The sequence below is a fragment of the Rhincodon typus genome, chromosome 1, assembly GCF_021869965.1.
Source record: "Rhincodon typus isolate 14 chromosome 1, sRhiTyp1.1, whole genome shotgun sequence".
Taxonomy (NCBI): domain Eukaryota; kingdom Metazoa; phylum Chordata; class Chondrichthyes; order Orectolobiformes; family Rhincodontidae; genus Rhincodon; species Rhincodon typus.
Window position 1 is genome coordinate 160,069,470 of NC_063332.1, and position 18,152 is coordinate 160,087,621.

The window sequence follows — 18,152 nt, forward strand, 5'->3', positions numbered from 1 at the left end:
ATGATGCTGCTTGGCCTGCTGTGTTCATCCAGCCCTGCACCTTGTTGCCTCAGAGTCAAAGAACCCTTGTTCTACTTTCTTCACATTTCTTACCTGATCGTATTTTGATTTAAATGTGTTGGTCTTAAGATGATGGCTATTGTTAGTGCTGTTTTCTCATTTGATGTATGTATTGTAAATCAAAACACTTGTATCAGTTGACATCTATAGTTTGAGCCATGTATGCAAATTAATGGAAATACTGATTCAAACTTGACACATAGCCTTAGAGGCTCCTTGGCAGTCACTTAAAATTCAGAAGTCTGAATACTGTTTGAAACAGTGTGTGCTTGTTTCTTTCTGCTTTTGATTTGATCTTCTGATTTTATAAATAAACACAGACAGACAAGATTTACACTGTGGAATTCCACATGCACAGAAATTACAAAGGCAATTCAAAGTTTACTCGCTACAGTAACAATAATTATGTTTGGATCAAGTTTCTTTTCCAAACATTGTGTGAACATTATACTAAACAAGAGTCTTTTGTAGTTTATATTTGGGATGCTATTACGAATACATAGAAGCAATTTAAAGCAAAATATTTACTGAAAGATCTAGCTGGAGTCTTAATTTTTTTGACAACAATACTTGGTCACTCGTGGTTTAGTTGGAAGCTAAAATTTACTGAGTTAGAACTATACTGAAATGATTCCAGAAAGTATCCTGGGCTTGGAAGTTCAGTTGAATCTAAGTACAATGGTGCTTCAGGGTAAAAGAGTCAAGTATTTTGCCAGTTACAACAGTGCATTGAAATTCTCTGGGAGATTGAAGCCAGGAAGGAATGTGTATAATGAGGTCTAGAACTTAATTTAGTCTGTAATACTGTGATCAAACACTGTTTTTGGGAAGGATTACAGTGTCCTCTTATGATGTATGTTGTTCTCCTGTTAGTACTTGCAGCCAGAGGTTCACACTTGTACTGTGAAAGGTGGTCGAGCAGCCACGGTAATGGAGAAATGTGACAAGGCAGCTGGTATGGTGGTTTTCCTTAATTAGCATCAGCAAGCAAGTTCCTCCATCTGTCCACAGCTAAGGTAGCAGGTTTGTGACAATAGTTCATCGACCTAAAATGTTAATTTTATTTCCACAGACATCGCCTGCCTGATATGCTCAGCGTTTCCAGCAGCTTCTGTTTTTATGACAGAGAAGACTTGACTTGTTAGTCTTATTTTGGGACCACCAGTCATTTGCAAATATCCCTATCTTTTTCAAAAGCACATTCTTCTTCATCTTCAAAAAATTGTCTAGTATGAAAAAAGTATGTTGTATCATCCATTCATCAATACTGAGATGATCAACACGTTGCAGTGCCAATCATTAGTAGACAAGATGGTGATATTACTTCTTCCTCATAAGAAAGAAAATAAAGATACCAACTTTAGAAACCAAACGTCTTCTGTTCATTTTAATGTCTTTTGACGTGAGAAAGAGGAGGTGACATCCACATCAACCAAAAAATGGGTGAAATTGTGCCAAATGTGAATGCTGTGTTTATTTGTTCAGTGTGGTTACATTTAATATCATGACACCGATAGTCTTTGAAAAAGAAAAAGTGCCACCAGAAATTTCAGCTTTGGTCTTTTACTGGTCACAGAAGTGTAGACATGAGTTTAGTGCTAAAACCATATGGGAGTCCCAACACAGCTGATTCCATGGAAATTGCCCCAGACGTTGAAGTATCACATGGGCAATTACCCGGCGTCTGGATCTCTCTGAAAACGTTGCCATCTCTGTGTTAGACCGTAAACACAGTAAGATTTAGGAGCAGAATTACACCATTCAGCCTATTGAGCATGTTCTGCTATTCAATCATGGCTGATATGCTTCTTAACCCCATTCTCCTGCCTCCTTCCTTTAACCTTTGATCCCCCTTACTCATCAAGTACTCATCTTAAATATGCTCAATGACTTGGTCTCCACAACCGTCTTCAGCAATGAATTCCACAGATTCACCACCCTCTGCTGGAGAAATTCCTCCTCATCTCAGCTCTAAAGGGTCACCTCTTCACTCTGAGGCTGTGCCCTCGGTCCCTAGTCTCCAAAATAAGCTTCACGAGCTGTTGGAGTGGGAATTGAACTCATGCCCCAGAAGCATTGACATTTGGCCTCTGAATTACTCATCCATTGATATTACCACTACACCTCGATCTCCTATTTTTAGAGTGAGACACTTTGGAGGTTTCTGAAACTTTCACCCAATATTATCCAGGAAAGGTCAGGCGAATTAAAATCTATTGTAATTTCTAAGTATATTAAACTGACAACCCCTCAATTCCATTTGGACTTGGGGGAGGCAATGGCTTAGTGGTATTATCGATGGACTGTTAATCCAGAGACACAGGTAATGTCCTGTGGATTTAGGTTCGAATCCTGCTACAGCAGATGGATTTGAATTCAATTAAAGTCTGGAATTAAGTCTAATGGTGACCATGAATCCATTGCCGATTGTCGGAAAAACACATCTGGTTCACTAATGTCCTTTAGGGAAGGAAACTGCGATCCTTACCTGGTCTGGCCTGCATGTGACTCCAGGCCCACAGCAATGTGGCTGACTCTTAACCGTCCAATTAAGGGATGCGCAATAAATATTGCCTCGCCAGCGATGCCCTCGTCTCGTGAATGAATAAAGGACACCCTCCCCCTTCTCCCCCTGCTTTCAGACCTGACCTGATTCTGCACCATCTTGAACCCAGATCCTTTTCCAACACCCAACACTGTACACCAGATTTGAACCACCAACCACCACCCTGACACAATCCGTTTCTCCCCATCTGAACATCTCAACCCTCACCAAACGGGACAGAACTCCAAAATGTCCCTACTCCAGGACATCCAACACACCTCCTCCATTTCATCTCAACCCAGCCTGACAGGACTCCCTCCAATTCCCCATATACCAAACCCCTTGACCCAACTTCCTCCTCTCCCCCAACTTTGCTGATCCCTGAGACTACGTATGCTCTGATGGTGCCACCCCTGCGACTGAACCCACCATGACTGCCCATTCCCACCTGTCCACCAACCTTAGCACCCAACACTTAACTGTCAACCTACCCCCTCACCCACCTGACACACAACCCTTCAACCACCTGCCACCCTACCCCTCAACCAAGTGCTATCCTAAGCCCTCACCCAGCTGTTCCCTACCTTCACTCACCTGCCACTCTACCCCCATAATCATGTGGCAACTTATCCCCTCCCCTAACAATTCGATCCATCCACCAGGAACTCTACCTGTCACCCACTTGGCATCCCATCCACCCCTTACCGGAACCCCAAACCACTATGGCACCCCAATCTCACCCAGCCGACAACCTTACCCCTCAGCCACCTGCCACCCAAACCCACTGAGCTAAGTGGCAACACAGCTCCTCACCACCTGCCACACTAACCCTGTATCTACCTTGCAGTACTCCTCACACACCTGCATTCTACCTCCTCACTTACCTGACACATTTACCCTTCTCTCTTTAGCTGTGAAAGCGGCTTCAGGACTTGTAAATCATGGGAAACAGCAGGAAGCACCACAAGAAAGGGACAAGGTTGCAACATTGGTATACTTCAATGCCAGACTTAATGGATTTTCACCATGGACTAGACTGCTCTAGCTGAGAAGGTTGCTGGCGCGGACCTCTCACAGAGATAGGATTTCCAATCCCGATTGGAAGATCTGGGCCCATACCCACTCGATCCAGATTCCTATGCACTGAATACGAACAGAGAGTGGTAAAACATCTGTAGTCAATCTAGCATCTTATTGTAACAGAACATCTTTTAATACAGAATTTGTGGTTGACTTTTTCACCAAAGACTTTAACAGTATCAAAACATCTCATTCTAAATAAGGTGCCTAAAGCTGAGCACATGTAGGAACAATTCTCAGAATTTAATTACTACTTCTGTCATGATCTTGGCCTTGTGACTTGTTTACAATCATAAAATATAAAATTATAATGGAAACTCCATCTCCTGAGTTGAAAAGATAGGCTTACACAGAATCATAGAGTCACACATCACAGAAACAGACCCTTCAGTCCAACTTGTCCATGCCCACCAGACATCCCATTCTGACCTAGTCCCATTTGCTAAATTTTGGCCCATATCTCTCCAAACCCTCCCTATTCGTATACCAATCCAGATACCTTTTAAATGTTGTAATTGTACCAGCCTTCACCACTTCCTCTGGCAGCTCTTTACATACATACACTACCCTCTCTGTGAAAAAGTTACCCCTCAGATCCTATTTAAATCTTTTCCCTCTCACCTTAAACCTTATGCCTTCTCGTTTTGGGCTCTCCCACCCTAGGAAAAAGGTCTTGGCTATTCACCCTATCCACGCCCCTCATGATTTTATAAACCTCCATAAGGTCACCCCTCAGCTTCTGATGCTCCAGGGAAAAAAGCACCCGCCTATTCAGCCTCTCCCTATAACTCAAACCCTCCAGTCCCAGCAACATCCTTGTAAATCTTTTCTGCACCCTCTCAAGTTTAACTACTTCCTTCCTACAGAAGGGCAACCAGGGTTGTAAGAAGTTTTCTATAAGTCGCCTAACCAATGTCCTGTAAAGCCACAAGATGACATCCCAATTCCTATACTCAATGCACATATCTTTTGGAATAAAATAAAAAGTGCTGGAATATCTTTGCAGGTCTAGCAGCATCTGTGGAGAGAGAAAGAGTTAATGTTTTGACTCCAATATAACTCTCCCTTCATTTTAGACAAACTAAACAATGCCTGAGGAGCTCAGGCTTGGTTATTTTCCTCTTGCGAATGTGGGCATCACTGGCAAGGGGCATTTGTTGCCCATTCCTAAATGCCCTGAAATTGAGTGACTTACAAACAACGAACAAGAGTAGGCCGCTCGGCCCTTCAAGCCTGCTCTGCTATTCAATAATACATGGCAGATCTATTTTAACCTCAACTCTACATTTCAGAACACCCCAGCCCCCTCTGCTAACCTTTCATCCTCTTGCTGGGTCATTTCAGAAGACAGTGAAAAGTCAACCACTTGTCTGTGGATCTGGAGTGACCTGTAGATGAGCCTAGGTAAGGATGGAAGATTTCCTTCCACAAAGGACATTTGTGAACTCAATGGGCTTTCTACAACAATTCTTGATAGCTTTATTTTGAGCATTACCAAGATGAGCCATCAATTCCAGATTGATTTGTTGAATTAAAGTTCTTCCAGCTTCTATGTTGGAAGTTTAACCCATGTCCCCAAAGCATATCTTAAGCCTCTAAATTACTAATCCTGAGACATTCCCACTAAACCTCATAGCCAAAGCAAAACATCCACTGTTAGATGTGATTGCATGACTAGGCAGTACTTGCTGAACAATCCTGAGCACGCTGATAGCAGCAGGAACACCCAATTTAAGGTCATCTGTCAAGTTCGTACAGTGGCTCATTTATGCTTGCAAGAAGTAACACACATTTACGTTCAAAAGAAATACGTTCAACCCTTGTGACGTTTTTGAATTACCGGGGAACTTGGGGAGGTTATAGTTCCTGTTGGTTTCTCCATGGCAACACCTCAAATAATCAAAGTTGCCTTGCCAACTCATCAGCACTCTTTTGTCCATTACTATAAATTGTTGTAATTGTTATACATTTGGCATTGTTGACTGTGCTCTGATGAATGCATGATTAAAAGATTTGGCAACAAATCTCTCCTTTTCAGCAACATTCAAATTGTCCAAGTATTTGGGGACGAATAGCTTGGGCAAAAGCACTAGCTGAAACGAGTTGCTTTGACTCAATCATTTACTAATCTTTCATTCTATTCCACTGTTGTATATTGAGATGGGAATAATGTTAGGCCAACTGATTGTCATTTCGACATATCTAAGGAGGTATAAACTAAATGTGTTTTTAGAATGAATGAAATATAAAGTATCTTTGAGTTTATAGTACATAAAATATTTCAGTTTCTATAATATTGGGGAGAAAATCCCCACAATTAAGTATTGCAAACAGTAATCTATTGACAGAAATTCTTTTCTGCATTTATTAGAGAAATACTCATTTCAAATGCTTCTAGATTGACAACCAGGCTGACACTTAGTGCTAAAATTATATGAAACAAAAGTCATGTTTTATGCGCGGTCAGGTGTTCTCCCACTCCGCACTCCTTTGAAGAAAACTACCTGAATGACAGCTGTTCCAGCCATCGATTTACGAGACTACTTCAAACAGAAGCTGGATTCCGGGTACTTTAAAAAAAACAGCGAAGCGGCATCCCCATTCTAGTCCGGCTTTCACTTTAAATGTGACAAATCCCTCCAAACCAAAACATCCGTCTTCACTCGGAGTCAACAGAGCGGAAAGCTGCTTGCTATTTTCCGATTGGGCGGTGGGGAGCTCCCTTAGGCAGGTTCGCCTGGTTGTTTGTGGTGGGATTGGTGTGTGGGGCTGTTAATCCGGACCCCTCCCCAGCGCGGTGCAGCCGGCAGATGATTGAGGAGTATTACAGTGGGGTGTGACCGTGCCCTGGTTTCCAGTTTCTGGATTGTCACGGTGGAGGGAACTTGCAGCCATGAGAAGTAAGCAAAGACTTAATGCACTGCTCGTTATTTGTGCCTTTGAACGAAAGAAGGGGACTGAAATGCCGGTGAAACTGATCCACCCGTGATGAATTTGTCTTTCTAGGAACCGGAGGCTGTGGGAGTGATGTTCAGTGGTGTTTTACTCAAGTGAAAGGTACCACGGACCTTGATGTTTCCGAAGGTAGGGAGTGATTCTGCTAATATTTGTTACTGTGGAGGAAATGCTATGTGTGTACGTGTGTGCATGCACACACACGCACCCCACTTAATTACACCCGCTCATTCCTTCTTGTACCATTTATCTTTTAGAATACTTGAAATCAATATTTGGTTGAGTGAGAAATGTGTGGAATGAATTGACATTTGAAATGGATTGCAATTGCTGCAATGCTCTTTTTAGTGTGTCAGAGGTGGAACCGTCTTCTATTAATTTTAGGTAATCACTGTCAGTGTTGAAGTGTCAAAAATGGCAATAGCCAAAAATATTCCATGTTTGCAATTCATGTTTGGTGGAAAGGAGGAATTGCACAAGAGAAACTAGCAGCACAGGCAGGTGATCAGTCTGTATCTGCAGTTCCTACTATCTCTGCCACTAATTCAACCTCTTCTGATGCTAATGTAACCAGTTCGCACAGTGATTCAACCTTTTATATATGCTTAAGAGTTCTGGTATGTGACCATTGGATATGAATGTGTGACATTCGCTAATTTGCTCAACCTTTTCACTATAATTTTTTTGAATAATATTCAACCTGTTCAGTGATGTCACTACACACCTCTGGAGCAGGTGAGACCTGAACCCTTTGGTAAGAGGCAGTGATACTACCACTGTACCATAACAGTCCCCTTCACGCTATAAATGCTTCCAACAAAACACAAACATAAACACCTGAAAATGATTTCAGTTTAGATAGGTCAATCAGACCCCATTAGTAGGATTCACAGATGAGAACAGTGCTTGGGAAATGATTGGTTTAAAACTGTTACTCCTGCTGACCCATCTAAGATTCATACTTTTCACAGTGTCTAATTTAGTGCTGTGGAAATATTGTTACACCTGAAATTTCACTTTACACGAATCTCCTCTTTCTGTCATCCCCCCACCCCCCACTGTTTGCTCTACAAAGACGTAAAACAACTTTGGTCCTGGTGAGTTGTACCATCTGTCGCTTTCTGTAACTGTGCTGTCCTCTGTGTGGAAGTGCCTCCCATCACACTGTGTACCTCCAGAGTAAGACTAGAGTTGTTCATGAGGGAATCACAAGGTAGCAGTGCTGCTCAGGTTTTGAAGTGATGTACTCCGAGATTGTGCTGCAGTCTTGTCTTTTGAAGGGTCAACAGGTGGAATAACTCATTATGTTTTATTTTTAACACCTCCAACCTCCAAGCTGTTTCTCTTTGCGGTTGATTTTAAAGCATATGGAAATGGCTAAAGGCAAAGGATATTTTATTTTCATGAAGTATTGGGTATTGAACAAAAATTTCGCTGTGTAGTGTTAGTCAGAATCAAATACATGATCCCTTTCAAATAATGTGAAAATGTCTGTGCGGACACACATTTACACATTATTTTAGATCATTGGTGTACATAAATGAAACTTTCATTAGTAGGTGTGTGTCTGTGTGTATTTTAATTATTTCTGCCCATTTGACCAAGATACCACTTCTGTTTGAGTCATTTATTACCCCTGGAGTCATAACACTTGTTAAATTATTCTTGGAGATAACTCATTTAACCCTTGATAGATGCTATTAGACTAAGATTAGTGTCAAACCCATCAAGAAACACTAATTTCTCAATCATTAAACTTAGTAAACTGTAATGTGAGACTTTGAAAATTGTCTTCCACATGTACACAAAAGGGTTGGTTTATTCTGTCTTAATGCATTTTTAACAAGAACTATATTTGTATCGTGCCTTTATTATATGGTTCCCAAGCTGATTGATGGATGCCTAATAAGATAAATTGATTAAAAACTGGGGTTAATCTGAGCCAAAACATATGATATGAATATCAGTGGCAAACAACTTCATAAATGAAGAAGATGGAAGGAGTTTTAGAGTTTTGTGTATGGATGGCTGAAGGCAAAGTTATCAATGTTGAGGCAAAATGAAGGGGGCATACAAAGAGATGAATCAATACAGAATTTGGGAAGGTTATAGGACTGGATGAGGTTTGAGTTATGGAAGAGAGCATGCCTTGGAAGAAGGATGAGAATTTAATAATCAATCGTTTCTGGACCATGAGTTGATGCGTATCATCATGCAGAGATGTGGGGTGGTAGAGCTGAGTGGTGTTAATGTGTACATGGTATAACATCATATGTACATTCCTCTTTAGTGTTCCCTAGTGCTGAGTCAGATCTTCAAGTGCAGTCATCTTAGAGCAACATGTTGATGTAGGATTGGAGGGAGACAAGGATAGATCATTGGACTCAACCAGAGATAAAAGAGGTTATTGTATCTCCATCTATGACTGGCTAGGTTCAAATGGAACCAGGTGAGGACAGTCCCACTTAGCTGCACAACAGAGATAAATAGTGGTCGACTATATCAAAAAATACGTAGAAGTTAAGAAAGGAGGAGAGTTTCTACTCCATGGATGCAATCTCAGGCTATGTCAACGTAGACTTGAATTTGGGCTGTTTCTGTGCTGTTATCAGGTAGAAGTCTAATTGTACGGGTTCAAGCGTGGAGATGTGGGATTGATTATCAAGGATTTGATGCCTTGAAAGAATTTTGGGAAGAAAAGAAGGTTGGAAAGAGGGCTGCAATTTGCAAGAATATGGATCAAGGTGAGGTTTTAGAAGAAGGGATGATGGTGAATTTGGACATTGGAAGGTAGAGGGATAGTATATCAGAAGAGAAAATAATTAACAATATCAGCTTAATAACTAGGAAGGGATGTTGGGTGATCAGTAGCTTTGGTCGAATAGAGTTAAGATGGCTACAGGGTTCTCTCCCTGACTACCTGAGCTTGGAGTGGATATGAGGGGAGATAAGTCAGAAACTAGATAAAGATGTGATTTCAGACTTGGAGTGAAGGTGGCTTCTGTGATAGCAGAAGGGAGATAGCTGAGTTGATGTGCTCTGACAAAGAAGTATATAAGCCTGCTGCGCACACTTTTGGTCATGAGAATGAAGTGGTTGAGGAGAGGGGTTTAAGGCATTGGATGGTAGTGGCAAAAAGAAGCCAAGGATTATCCTAGGATCCAGCACGATCTCAGTTAGTGAGCAGGTTTAGTAGAAGATGATGTAACTCAATGCGTTTTAGCCACACTGGTAGTTTATGGCACATATGTCACTTCAGCTAGCCATTCATCCTTGTATCAATTACTGAAGGATTGTTGATCCATTAGTGGATTCTATGGAATGAGCAGGTCATGATTAAGCTTAGTCATGTTCACCTCCAGTCAGTCTGGATTAGAAGGTCAGCAAGAGAGAAAGATGTGCTTTTTGGCATTGCTGGTTGATTCAAATTATGTAATGGCTAGTGGAGGCAAGGACCCTCAACGTGGAATTTTGAGGAGGGGATGATTTTTGTTTTCTTTATTGATTCACCGGATGAGGGCATCGCTGACCAGGACATTAATGGGTTTTTCCTGACAATCAACAATGGTTTCATGGTCATCATTAGACTTCTAATTCCAGATATTTATTGGATTCAAATTCCACCATCGAACCTAGGTCCCCAGAAAGTTATCTGGGTCTCTGGATTAACAATCTAGTGATAATACAACTAGGCCATTGCCCTCCCAGTATCAGAGTGGGTGTGGGCTAGGGACCATATTGCCTTCCAGCCTCCATCTGGAAAACAAAATCCTTGGCTATTCTGGTATGATACTGAACCAGCAAACAGGAAAATCCTGTATCATTGCTAAACCTGTTGATCTCAACCAGGTCAGTGTATTTTCATCATCCCTGAGCAGGACAGGTAATCCTAGTTACCACATGAATCATCTCCTTGAGTAGCTGTTGAGATTATTTCTGTCTGGTCTTTATGCTGTTTCTTTGATTATGTAATTCAGAGGTTCTGCAACTTAAGCCATGTAACAATGCACAATGTGGGGTTACTGTTGCACAGTGTTTGTCAGATCTATTTCCTAATACTGAATATACTGTGAGAGTGTTTTCAGGTACAAACACAAAGATTGTGTTTATATTTGTAGACTTTTTTCGTAATTGAGGAATTTAATTTTTCCCTACCTTTCAAAAAATTTAAATGAAAGAGCATTTTTCATACAGGATAACCTGTGGAATCTGTACACATTTGTACCTCTCCTACCAAATGTAAATTCCTGCTCGGAGGCCTGGCTTGAGAACACTTAAGGAACTTGAAAGCCATTCATGCACTCACCAGAGAATGTGACACAAATCCAAACTCCCAAGAAACTAAAACTGAATGAAATTGAGGTGCAGTGGAATTTTGATTTCATTGACCCCTTCCTACCGTCACTCAAATAAATTTGGAGCAGGACTGCTCGTGATCAGCTTTCCTGTCTGATTGCCCGCTTGAGGGCCTCTTCCTACTGTCACTGAAATGGGCAGGGGAGTCACCACATTGGGAACTCAAAAAGCACAGCCTTGGTGGTAAACAATTTAGCAAATCTATTGATTAGTATCTGAAGCAAGATAAAAACTTTGGAAAAATATGCATCAATATCATCTTGAAATACAGTGTGGGCTATTCTTGTCACCATGACGTGGCAAATGATTACTTTTTTAGGATGTGTTCTGATACGCTATTCCTCATTTATTTGCAACTTATGTGAACCATATACTTTAAATTAGTCACTTGTTATAAAATGTAAACACTTTGTTTAACTAGAAGAAAGATATAGTCTGGATTCCTTTCAATTTCTAACAATGAAGTCATCTAAGTTTGCTATTAGACTTGGAACGTAAGATAATACCATAAGATAGAGGAGCAGAATTAAGCCATTTGGCTCTTTGAGTTTGTTCCACCATTTGACCGTGGCTGATTTGTTTGTTGACCTGTCTTCTACCTTCTCCCCGTAAGCCTTGATTCTCTTACCAGTCAAGATCACATCTTTCTCTATCTTGAAGACATTACATGACTGGGCCTCCACAGCCCTTTGCTGCAATGAGCTCTGCAGATTCACCAGCTTCTGGCTGAAGAAAGTCGTCCTCATCTCATTTCTAAAGGGTTGTCCCATCACTCTGAGTGTGTGCCCTCAGGTCCTAGTCTCTCCTACTAGTGATGTGTCTTCTTCAAGTCCATGCTATCCAGGCCTCTCAGAATTCTGTAAGTTTCGATCAGATCTACCCTCGTCTGTTCAACTCCATTGAGTACAGACCCAAACTCCGCAACCACTCATCATATGATGAACCTTTCATCCCCTGGCTTATTTTTGCAAATCTCCTGTAGACCCCTCCAACATCATCACATTCCTCCTTGGATATGGGGCCCAAAACAGTTGTAAATATTCCAAATACAGTCTGACCAGAGCCTGAGCAGCACATCCCTGCTCTTGTATACCTCTTGATATGAATCCTAACATTGTAATTGCCTTTCTAACTGCCAACTGAACCTGCATGTTAACCTTAAGAGAATCCAGAACTAGGAATCCCAATTCTCTTTGTACTTCAGTTTTCCAAAGCCTTACCCCATTTAGAAAATAGTCTATGCCACTATTCTTCCTACCGGAATGGATAGCCTCACACTTGCTCACAATGTATTCCATCTGCCATTTCTGTGCCCACTCTCCTAGCCTGTCTAACTCCTTATGCAGTCTCCTTGCTTCCTCAGCACTATCTGTCCCTCCACCTATCTTTGTGTCATCTGAAAACTTAGCAACATTGCCTTCAGTTCGTTTGTCCAGATCTTTAATGAATAGATGAGGTCCCAACACTGGTCCCTGCAGAACTCCTCCGGTCACTGGTTGCCATGCTGAGAAAGATCCCCTACCCCACTATCTGCCTTCTGCCAGTCAGCCAATCCTCTATCAATGCCAGTTCTTTGAACCTAACACCACAGGCTCTTGTCTTACTTGGCAGCCTCCTGAGTGGCATCTTGTTAAAGGCCTTCTGGACATCCAATAGATCACATCCATTGGCTCTCCTTTGTCTAACTTGTTTGTTTTCTCCTCAAAGAGTTCTAACAGATTTGTCAGGCATGACCTCCCCTTGACGAAGCTATGTGACTTAGTAGTATTTTACCATGCACTTCCATGTACTCTGCAATCTTATCCTTAATAATAGTCTCTCAAATCTTACCAATGACTGAGGTCAGGCTAGCTAGCCTTTAATTTGCTGTTTTCTGCCACCTTCTTTAAACAGCAGTATTACATTAGCTATTTTCCAGTCCTCTGAGACCCTCCCTGACTCCAGAAAGATCCCCTGAAAGATCACCAGCAGTGCCCCTACAATTTTCTCAGCTATCTCTTTAAGAATTCTGGGTTGTAGCCCATCTGGTCCAGGTAATTTATCTATCTTCAGACCTTTCAGTTTCCCTCGCACCTCTGCCATAGTGATGGCTGCTATACTCAACTCTGCCCTCTGACTCTTTGTAATTCTATTATGCTACTGGTGTCTTCCACAGTGAAAACTGATGCAAACTACCTATTCCGTTCCCCCACCATTTCTTTGTTCCTCATTACTACTTTTCCGGCCTCATTTTCCAGCTGTGCAATGCCCACTCTTGCCTCTCTCTTACCTTTTTCATGAATATAAATTCTTTCCGTCTTCTTTCATATTATTCGCTAACTTGCCCTCATTAACCACCACCCCCACTGCTTTTTTAAGTTGTCCTCCCTTGGTTTTTAAAGGCTTCCCAATTATCTGGCTTTCCACCAATCTTTACCATATTGTATGCTTTTACTTTTGCTTTTATGGTGTCTCTGACTTCCCTTGTCAGCCATGGTGCCTTGTCCTTCCCTCAGTATGATTCTTCTTCCTTGGGATGAATTTCTACTGTGCTGCCTGAATTGCCCCAGAAACACCTGCCATTGTTACTTAACTGTCTTTCCTGCTAGGTTCCCCTTCCAATCAACTCTGGCCAGTTTCTCCCTCATGTCTTTCCATTTACCGTTTACTCAATGGTAATATCATTACATCTGATTTAAACTTCTCCCTCTAAAACTGTAGGGGTTCCTTCACCTTATGCTCCCTAATGAAGTCTGCCTCGTTACTCATCACTAAATCTAGAATTGCCTGTTTCCTAGTGGACTCTACCACAAGCTACTCCCAAAAAAACCATCTTGTAGACATTCCACAAATTCCTTGTCTTGGGATCCGCATCTGATCTGATTTTCTCAGTCCATCTGCATTTTGAAGCCCCAGTGATTATTGAAATAGTGTCTTTCTTTCTTACATGCCTTTTCTATCTCCTGATTTATTTTCTGCCCCACAACCAAGTAGGAAGCCTTTACATAACTCTCATCAGGGTCTTGTTTCCCTTGCAATTCCTCAACTCTACCCACGTGGATTCTATACCTTCTGACCTTATATCACTTCTTGCTTTTGATTTAATTTAGTTTCTTACTGGCAAGGCAACATTGCCCCCTCTGCCTATCTGCCGTCCTCCTGATAGGACACACATCCTTGGATATTTAGTTCACAGCCCTGATCTCCATGCAGCCACGTTTATGATACCCACACCATACCTGCCAGTTTCAGTTTGTGCTACGAGTTTATTTATATTGTTTCATATGCTGCGTGCATTTAAGTACAACACCCTCAGTCCTGCGTTGACTGCTCCCCTTCTTATAGTTGTCCCCTTATCTGCTGTACCTGCTGTTAGGTTCCTAACCCTTTCCATCTGTCGCTCTGTCCTAACAGTTGTCTGGAAACCTCAATAACTTCTGCTGAGTCCTCCCCTCAACTTAACTTTTTCCATGCAACTGAACCCTCCCTCCACTATTTAGTTTAAAATAACAAGACCCCCTTCATTTTGCCCTACAGTGGCATAACCTTAAAACTCATCATTGTAACATTGTATGTTTTCACTTGTTAGCTTAAAGTTTCAAAAAGACATTAGTACGAAAGAGAAGTGTTGGAGAAAAGCCATCCTAAGGATTAATAATTGAAGTTTAGTAAACTTGGAATGCAAAAGGAGAATGCTAAGTTACATTCAAACTGAGATAAAACTCCCCTCTTCTAAACTGTACACGTACGGAGTTGATTTTGAGAAAAATATTACTTATGTGAAATATTTGATTTTATGTAAGTATATTAACAAAATATATATTAAAATCAGCTGAAGTATGGGATTCATCACAACATAAGGAAGAACAAATTGAACTATTCATCTCCACATAACGTTAATGATTCCTGAGCAGCTGCGACCATGTATATATCACACTAGGAATTTAAATTGAATTTTATTAAGCAAAATGAAATGTAGGCTTATACAAGTATTCCAAGTGGTAATGTCAAACCTGCTTGTGTATCAGCCCACTCACTCTTTCTCTGTCTCATGCTCAATGAAAAAATTGCCAACTGGCCCATGGTAATATAGCAGGCACGAGCTTTGTACACTAACGTAAATCATATCCTCGCAAGAAGCAAAATCGTAAAACTCCAGACTGTAATCTCTCTCATTCTTTCATTTAAATCAATTTGAAAATATGTTGCAGGATTTTCTTCCATTTATTGGTGACATTAAGGTAAAATATTGAACAATAATTCCTTAGGCAATTAAATGAGTGGTGTGGAATCCATGTATAGTGTAGACCAAGTAGATTTAATTGCTTAATTTCATGCACTGTTCTGTTCTGCACCACAAATCCTAGCACTTGCAAAATGTATGTCAGTTTTCGATGAGTGTCAGTAAATACTTCCTACACTGGGGTGTTGAATGATCCCTAATGCTGAATAGTCAGACCTCAGAGTGAAACCTAGTTTGATTGATCAGTTTAAATTTTTACCGTTGATCACTATGGTGGTTAGTCACTGAATGAAATTAGAGCCATAGATTCATACAGCCCATGGAAACAGACCCTTTGGTGCAACTTGTCTGCACCAAGCAGACATCCCAATCTGACCTAGCCCCATTTGTCAGCAATTGGCCTACATCCCTCTGAACCCTTCCGATTCATATGCCTTTTAAATGTTGTACTTGTACCAGCCTCCACCACTTCCTCTGGCAGCTTGTTCCATACACGCACCACTCTCTGTGTGGAAAACGTTTTCCCTCAGGTCCTTTTAAAATTTTTACCCTCTCACCTTAACCCTATGCACTCTAGTTTTGGACTCCCTCACCCAATGAAAAAGACTTTGGCTATTCACCCCATCCATGATCCTCATGATTTTATAATGAGGCTGCCCATGTTGTTTAATAAATAAACACAAGTTTATTTTACAAAAGAAACAAACAGAGAGATGAATACGTAAAGCGGTTTAAGATGATCTTAACAAACAGCAAAACCAAGTTTCCTCCTTTTCCCAGCAATATTATTTACACATAATCAATGCCTGTGAAGTATCATTCCTATCTTAACTTTTTTTTTTATTTAAATTTTTTACTTAACTGACATTTTCCAGTTTTGATGACCTAGAGACTTGTATTAAGTCTGGATGGACTGAACTCATTTCAGTTCTGACAGTTTGAAAACTTCAACACAAGCTCACAAGCTTTGACTGCTGGAACAGCTTTAAGTTTTCATAAACTGACAGCTGTCTGCTGACACAAAACTGTTCTTTTGAAAAGAAACCCTGATTCTGAACTGAACTCAATCAACTGGCATCACCTGACTATTTGTTTTTCTGTATGTCATAAAACTCCGCATTTAATTCATCATCAATTAATACCAGATAGTTTGCTAGGTACTTGGGTGATATGTTTTCTTGGAAATTGTCTTTAGCTCACTGCTCCAAATTGCTTTCTCAACTCTATTTTTTAAAAGAGAGCTGCTTTCATGGAATTGAAACCACAAATCTGTTTGACCTCTAAGGTCTAAATTCCCAAGTGATAATGTTTAAGAAGCCTTTATTACAGCGTCTTAATATACTGACAATTTAGATTTCTTGCGTACTATTGTTTGGAAGTGCAGTGATTCTGTTTCAACAAATTATATGCTTTCTCTAGTAACTATCATTAACTGAGTATTACTCGTGAATTGTGTTTCAATTTTAATAAAATAACCTTTTGGTTCTACTTTTCAATGAAGGTTACGTACAAAACATTTGTTTGACTTGTAGCTTAGCTCCTAGCCATATTACGTAAGAGTTGATGGAGGGCTGGTGTCTCCACCTTTAAGCTAGGAGGCTTGGGTTCAAGTTCCATCTGCTCCGGAGGTGTGTAACAACGTCTCTGAACAGGTTGAGGAAGTATCAGGACTGGAGTGACGTTTTATTTGTGCATTAATTACATCATGTAAATGCTTGCTTATTATGTAAGGCATTCTAGGCATACTAGGCCTACATGCAAACAATTCTGAACATAATTTAAATATTTCATTGAATCATAGAATCCTACAGTGTGGAAACAGGCCATTTGACCAAACAAATCCACACTGGCACTCCAAAGAGCATTCCACCCAGAACCATCCCCCTATGCTCTCCCTGTAAGCCTGCATTTCCCATGGCCAACGCACCTAATCTACACATCCCTGAACACTGCGCAATTTAGCACAGCCAATTCAACTAGCCTGCATATCCTTGGACTGTCGGAGGAAACCAGAGCACCTGGTGGAAACCCATGCAGACATGGGGAAATTTGCAAACTCCACACGTCGATAGTCACCTGAAGGTGGAATCAAACCTGGTTCCCTAGCGCTGTGAGGCAGCAGTGCTAACCACTGAGCCACTGTGCCCATGTGCCCATTTTCCTCTTAACTATCAGCAATATTAAATAATAATTATTAGTGTTGGAACAAAGTGAGGTTGGCTTATTTTTCTTCTCATTTGACGACATGTTTTCTCTTTCTTTAAAGAATAGAAGAGAAATGCCTGCCAAGGTGAAGTGGTGACACAGTGATAATACTGCTGGGCTAGTAATCCAGAACCCCAGACTAATGTTCTGGGTATAATAAGTTCAAATCCTACCATGGTAGATGACGAAATTTGAAGTCAATTTAAAAAATTGGAATAAAATCGAGCCTAATGGTGGCTGTGTAATCACTGTTGATTTTTTTTAAAAACCTATCAAGTTCACTAATGTCTGTTTAGGAAAGGAAATCTGGTCTGGGCTACATGTGACTCTAAGCCCACAGTAACTCTCAGAAATTCGGGATGTGCAATAAATGCTGACCTGACCAGTGACGCCCACACCCCATAAACACAAAAAAAAAAAAAAAAAATCCATGTATGTTTAACAATTCTAGTGTTGTAACTTTAGTGTTGTGGTAAAGACACAAACAGACAGGTCTTGGGGATCGCTTTGTGGAACACCTGTGCTTGGTTCGTGACAAATGCCTGCACCTCCCAGTCGCGAACCATTTCAACACCCCCTCCCATTCCTTGGACGACATGTCCATCCTGGGTCTCCTGCAGTGACACAACGATGCCACCTGAAGATTGCAGGAACAGCATCTCGTATTTAGCTTGGGAACCCTGCAGCCCAATGGTATCAATGTGGACTTGACAAGCTTCAAAATCTCCC

The 18,152-nt window shown here is 41.0% G+C and overlaps 1 protein-coding gene across 1 annotated transcript in view; it reads left to right on the forward strand.

Annotated features, from left to right (window-relative positions):
• Positions 1-6,351: 6,351 nt before the first annotated feature.
• The window catches only part of LOC109931419 (serine/threonine-protein phosphatase 2A 55 kDa regulatory subunit B delta isoform-like), a 274,310-nt gene continuing 262,509 nt past the window's right edge, over positions 6,352-18,152 (forward strand). The window contains exons 1-2 of the mRNA XM_048610307.1: positions 6,352-6,585; positions 6,692-6,769. Coding sequence (XP_048466264.1) covers positions 6,579-6,585; positions 6,692-6,769 — 85 coding nt within the window. The 5' untranslated portion in view covers positions 6,352-6,578. The remainder of the gene's footprint in view (positions 6,586-6,691; positions 6,770-18,152) is intronic.